This window comes from Belonocnema kinseyi, chromosome 1 (genome assembly GCF_010883055.1).
Source record: "Belonocnema kinseyi isolate 2016_QV_RU_SX_M_011 chromosome 1, B_treatae_v1, whole genome shotgun sequence".
NCBI classification, from domain to species: domain Eukaryota; kingdom Metazoa; phylum Arthropoda; class Insecta; order Hymenoptera; family Cynipidae; genus Belonocnema; species Belonocnema kinseyi.
In genome coordinates, this window is record NC_046657.1 from 165,357,272 (window position 1) to 165,364,173 (window position 6,902).

At 27.7% G+C, this 6,902-nt stretch overlaps 1 protein-coding gene across 3 annotated transcripts in view; it reads right to left on the reverse strand.

The window, feature by feature from the left end:
- LOC117173931 (glutamate receptor ionotropic, kainate 2-like) overlaps positions 1-6,902 on the reverse strand; it is a 28,370-nt gene that overhangs the window by 16,045 nt on the left and 5,423 nt on the right. For 2 of the 3 annotated variants that reach the window (XR_004467214.1, XM_033362586.1), the window contains exons 2-4: positions 3,915-3,993; positions 1,837-1,995; positions 861-1,042 (exon numbers count right to left, since the gene is read on the reverse strand). Coding sequence is in view for 1 of the 3 variants with exons in the window: in XM_033362586.1 (XP_033218477.1) it covers positions 861-1,042; positions 1,837-1,995; positions 3,915-3,981 (408 nt within the window). In the remaining 2 variants the exon portion in view is untranslated. The remainder of the gene's footprint in view (positions 1-860; positions 1,043-1,836; positions 1,996-3,914; positions 3,994-6,902) is intronic. The other variant, XR_004467215.1, reaches the window with a different exon arrangement.

Sequence of the window (6,902 nt, forward strand, 5' to 3'; positions counted from 1 at the left end):
AGGCGGTTTTATTAAACACCTGTCGCATTGTAAGAAACTTTCTTGATCATCAGGAAGCGAGCGACTAAAAACCCGTGGAGTGGCAGATGGTAGCTCTAAGAAGGCATCCAGAGGTGACTGTTGTCACCTCCAAAGCTCGTGGCCGCTCGTAATCGCAGGAGGTTTCAACCACCGTATTAAATTATTTGAATTAAGTTATAACATTCTAATCTCATCAGTCACTTGACTTAGTCTATGGCTATGATGTATCACTGTGTTTACCCGAGTAAAAGTTTAATAAAAATACATAATAATAATAATAAAGATATTAATATTTTAATCCAATTAATATTAATATTTATTATTATAATGAAAATAAAAAAATAAACCACCGAGGCTCTTGTAATAATAATAATAATAATACTAATAATAATAATAATAATAATAATAATAATGAGCCTCGGTGGCTCAGTTGGTTAGACACTAGAACTTTACCTCAGAGGTCCGGGGTTCGATCCCTGAGCCGGTACCTCTAAAAATTTTTCAATGTACCTTTACCGAGATTCTGGTGGTTGGGAACCCACCTTAAGTTGTAGGTCCCCCCATCGTGTACTTGACTGCAACTCAGTCCGTCAATGATGGGGTAAAACCAGGCTTTGTCCAATATGTCTGGGCAGACTGTTCTCATCAGATCACTTGATTGAATTATAAAAATGCGTCCGTGACTGATGATATATACCGGGACAGCTCCGTGCAAAGTGATCAAATAAAAAATCCAACTCTAACCAAAAATGCCTTCGACATGTTGGGCAGTATAAGCCTGTGACAACATTTCAACACTGAAATGTTTTTTATAAATAAATAAATTAAATTATGTTTACCATGGTGTACGTTCTGACGTATGGATGCATATTTATGCCTTTTAATCGATCTTGATCAAGCTCCATTATAGTAGAAATGTGTGGGATTTCCATTGCGTCACACATACTTTGTACGTGACAAGCACTTGCTTTATTTTGGGGACCAATAATCGCTGCAACCCCCACATCCAGAATTTCACAGGCTGTGGATTAAATTACAGTTTTTTTTAATCTTTCTTAATCTCTCTAAACTTTTTTCAAACAAATAAATCTATCTGTAAGAATTTTTTTCAATTAACCCTTAACTCCCGATATAAGAATCCCCGGTTCACGATATCCCTAGAAATGCTTCCACAGTTTCGTGATCAGAGGAGCTCTTACAGTATTAGTTGCATCAGGTTGCATTATGCGTCCAAATCCAATGAAATGATTAAGGCCGCCCTGTGTGTTTACCTTTTAATTCTCCCGATTTAGAATCAAGGCGAAGGCAGTAATGCCAAGGTTGTTCTGCACGCTGGTTGGCCGCACTTGGCGCGCGATTCAAAATTACTTTAAAAAACAGTTCTTGTACTTTTCACAAATAATTATTAAAATATGCACAAGAATGTATACAAGTTATATAACTTTCAATTTTAGGGAAGTACAAAATTCATAACACATATATTTGATAAATAACCGTTTATTTTCACTGACCTCCAAAGACTGACTTATATTTTTTTTAATTGTTAATAGGTACATTTCTGAATTTGCCTGAAATAAAAAGTTACACATTTTATATACATTCTTATTCTTTGTTTAATAATTATTTATTTGAATTAAAACTATTGTTTTTAAAGTAATTTTGAATTGCGCGCCAAGTGCGGCCAACCAGCGCGCAGCCCTAAGGCAAGCGCAGTAGCATAGGGTGCCAACATTGACATCACTGGGCCAAGGCAAGCCATGTCCGAAACCAGTCTTATAACGGGAGTTGAGTGTATTAAAAGTGATTAAGGCCCACCTTTTTCAGCTACATCGAATGCATTTTCATCAATTTTACGCGTTTCTGTGTACAGAAACCTCCTGGATAAGTGTCGATCCGAATTTCTGTTTTTGTTAATCATTTTTACTGAGAGTTCAAAAGTATGTTCGATCATTTCATCGCCATCAAACAATCCACCTGTTATTCATAGTTTTAATAAATAAACTTAATATATTTGATGAAATATTTTCTTATTTAATAGTGTGTAAATAAACTAATGGCGAAATAAGTTAAAGTGTAAAGAGTCGTTCATAAATACGTTACCACTTTTCAAGCAGAAGAGATGGTTTAAAAAAAATTAGTTGAACATCTAATAAAATAGTTCATTTTGCAAAACACAAAGATAGATTTTTTTCGAATGCAGTTGAATTTTCAACAAAAAAGTTTTCAGCAAAAACAGATGACTTTTTGACGATAAAACGTGAATTCTCAATTAAAAAAGGCGAATATTTTACAGAATAAAAAAAATTTTAATTACAAAAATATATTTTTTTAAATTTTTTTATTCCTTGAACATACAACCAGACAAAAATGACTGTCAAAATAATTGAAACTTACAAAGATGCATTTTTAATTAAATTCTCGAATTTACAACCAAACATTTGTATTTCTAACTAAAAAAGACGAATTTTTAACAAACAAGGTTAATTTTCTACACAATAAATTGTCAACGACATACATGAATTTGCAATCAAAAATTTGCGTTTTCAACTAGTAAAGGTCAATTTTCAATTAAAAAACGAATAGTTTAATTTTTTGTTCCAAAAAGTAATACTCTACAATATAATACAATATAATTTTGTAACTAAACATAAAATAGTCATATCAATCATTGAGAAATTAATTCTTAACAACAAAAAACGAATTTTCAACCAAAAAGATTAATTTTCGACTGAAAATATCAATTTTAAAGAAAAAATGGAATAGTGATGTTTTTAATTTATAAAAGTAATTTTAACAAAAACAACTAAGGAAGTTTCAACCAATTAAATTAATTTCCTACAAAAAAGAAAACTTTTCAACAAAATACATGAATTTTTATTAATTTTTATCTATTTTCAACACAAGAAAGAATAGTTATATTTTTAATTGAAAACATTAAATCCTAATAAAATTAAGAATTTCCAACCAAGAAGATTAGTTTCCTGTGAAAAAAAGATAAATTTTCAGCAAAATACATGTATTTCGAATCAAATAATTAAATTTTCAGCTGGAAAAATATCAATTTTCAACAAAAAATTCAATAATTCTATGTTTAGTTAAAAAACAATCCTTTAGGAAAAAATCATTTTCGACTATGAATATACGAAAAAGAGGAATTTTCAACAAAAAATATGAATTTTCAACTGGCAAATACCAAATTTCCACCAAAAACGTAAGTTATATTTTAGTAAACAAATGGAATAAATATATTCTTAGTAAAAAAAAATGAATTCTAAACCAACAAACAAAAGCGAACTTTCGACAAAATGCATGAACTTTCGATCAAATATTTGAATTTTTAGTTAAAAAAGATACATTTTTAATCAAAAATATAAATTTTTAACAAAGTAGTTAAATTTTCAACTAAAGATATGAATGTTCAACAAAAGAGTTTGAAATTTAAACCGAAAGTTGATTATTTTAACCGTGAATATTAATTTTCTAAAAATGAAAGTTACTTTTTCATCCAAGCAGAAGAATTTAAACAGAAAAAAAATGAAATTTTAACAAGTAGTTGCATTTTCAACAAAATACGTCAATTAGAACTAAAATAGTAGAACGCTTATCTGAATGAGATAAATTTGAATCGTTTTTCTACTTTATTCGAATACTGAATTGCCTATGTGGCGTGGAACAAAGAAACCATCCTTAGGACCGAAAAATTGATTTTCCGGTTTTTATTGATTCTAAATAATGGTTTCCCGTATGAAATTTAAAAAAAAACCTGTTCGTCTTCCTTTTACTTTGATTTTTTTTCTCGTAAACTCATTTTAGTCCTGAGGCTGGCTTCTCCGTTCCACGTCAGATGTGATTGAGCCAAAGAAAAAGGATTGTTTTTCTTTAAAATAATTTACCTATACGAATTTTGGAGAATCCCAAAATGCATGGGAGCATTGCGACCAGTAAGTATTTGAACAGCATCGTAAAATCATCCTGTAAAAGTTAATTAAAATTCAGAAAATTTTAGATGTTAAGTTTAAATTTTAAATTTAAAAAAAATTATTTTAATTAGATTTAGATTTATATGTCGAAGCAATTTTTGGAAGATTTGAAGACAATTTTTTTAGGATTTAAAAAATGTAGATTCTTGAAGATTTCGGGAAAAAAAGATAATGTTTAAGAATTTTAAAAGGTTACACGAGAATATTTAAAGGATATTTAGAAATTTTGAAAGGATTTAAAAATAATTTAGAACTTGCAAAAATGTCAAATTTTGTTTAATGTAGATTTTTGAAGATTTCGTAAGAAGGTACTTTTTAAGAATTACTGTTTCTTATTAATTTACTAAGTAAATCAACTTTTAAACTAGCAGTTGCTACTTTTCAACTGAAAAACATATGAACTCACAACAGAAAATATGAGAGTTAATATTTTAGATAAGGGTAGATTGTGATTTTAAATCAAAAACAGTTTAATTGAACCAAAAAAAAAACTGTAACAAAACAACTGTTAACAAAACTGTAAGATTGTTACCGGATTGTTGAATTTCCTAGATAAGTAAAAATTTCATACAAAAGAGTTAAATTTTCAGTTAAATAAAATGTATTCTTCACCCCAAAAAGGGAAACTTAAAAAAGTAGCTTAATTTTTAACTGAATAGTTGAATATTCTATAAGAAATATAGTAGCTGATATCTCAACAAGTTGATTTTCAAACAAAGAAAAAGGCATTTTTAAATAAAAAAGTATTTTCTACCAAAGAGGCGAATTTCCAAGTAAATACATATTGTAGGAAAATCCAAAAAGGACCAATTTTTGACAAAATACATGAATTTTCAATAAAATATTAAAATTTTCAACTAAAAAAATACCAAGTTTAATATAAAAATATCAATCTTCAAATGAAAGTGGAATAGGTATATTTTTAGTTAAAAAAATAAAATCTCAATATAAAAAAATTATTTTCAACGATGAGGATTAGTTTTTTACCATAAAATATCAATTTTGAACAATATATATGCATTTTTAATCAAATATTTTAATTTTAATTTTAAATATTAATTTTAATCAAAAATTGTATAGTTAAAATTTTGAATAAGAAAAAAATTCTCAATAAAAACAACAATTTTCAACCACGAACATTAATTATCTAGCAAAAAAGGTAAATTTTTAACAAAGCGAAGGAATTTTCAATCAAATAATTGAATTTTCAATTCAAAACAAAAACTGTTATCTAAAAATTTAATAGTTTAATGTTTAATAACAACATTTTTTAACTAAATAAAAACGAATTTTCAACCAAGAAGATTAATTTTCTACCTAAACAGACGAATTTTCCACTAAAAAAGATCAATTTTTAATTCAAAATGTCCATTTTCAACCAGAAATGGAATAGTTATATTTTTCCTACAAAAATTGATTCTCAAAAAAAGAAAAAGGCATTTTAAACAAAAAGATATTTTCTACCACAAAGACGAATGTCCAAGTAAATACATATTACAGGCAAAAACAAAAAAGACCAATTTTTAACAAAATGCATGAATGTTCAATAAAATATTTGAATTTTCAACTAAAAAAGATCAAGTTTCATTTAAGAATATCAATCTTCAACTAAAAATGGAAGTTTTATTTTTAGTTGAAAAAATTAAATAAAAAAAAAGAGTTTTTAACCATGAAGATTAGTTTTTTGCCAAAAAACATAAATTTTGAACAATATACAAGCAATTTCAATCAAATAAATCAATTATTTATTGAAATAATAACTTTTATCGAAAATCTAATTATTATATTTTTAATTCCGAAAAACATTTCAATCATCGAAAAAAAAAAAATTTTAACTAAGAAAAATAATTATCTATCAAAAAAGACGAATTTTAGAGAAAAAACAGGAATTTTCAATTAAAAATATAATTTTTTATCTGAAAATTTTACAACCGAGTTTTCTAACTAAATAAACACGAATTTTTAACCAATAAAGATTAATTTTCTACCAAAAAAAGAAGAGGCGGAAAGGCCGCTCTAATTAGTAATAATATACATCGAGAACAAACGGAAGTGCAATAAAACTTGTATAAAGTTATAAAAAAAAACATCTAAAACACACGATTTAGTTTAAACATGAAATACCGGAATGGAATCAACATACAATTTTAAGTGTTTATTGTAGAATTTGGATTTGAAAAATGCGAAGTCGACAGTCAAAGTTGAACTGAATTTGGAAAACTCTGAGAAAGTAAAATAGAAATAAAAACTTAAATACAGAACATGGAAACTGCCTTGTGGGCACAAGATTTGACGTCTTTACGACATCGTTACGACATCTTTATGACAACTTTACGACATCCTATGTCCATATCGTTAAGGTTTCTTTACGATATCGTAAATAAGTCGTACGATCTGACGATGTCTTTACGATATGGCAAAGACACCGAAACGACATGGACATAGGATGTCGTAAAGTTGTCATAAAGATGTCGTAACGATGTCGTAAAGACGTCGCCAAATTTTGTGCCCGCTGGGTGTATTTTCCCAATTTTGAATTTAAACATATTATTTAAGTTGTCGAATTCAGTTTCCGAAAATTTCATATTACTTGTGAAATTTGTATAATGCTTAAGGAAAACTCTAAATGCGAAAAAAGAACTAAAATCGAAAAACATCAAATGAAAAAGGAGTTTTTGAAATTTAAATCATAAAATGAAATATGAACGTAAATACATAAAATGGTATTTGTTTTTAATTAAAAAAATTGTACTCGAGTCATCGAATCCCGTATTTAGAATTTTGAAATCAGTCGTGAAATTCCTACATAACTTGCAAGAAATCTTTAAAAATTTGAAATTTTTATAGTAGATTTCAAGAACTGCCCCCCCCCCCTTCCATCTTCCCACCAAATTCTCTTAC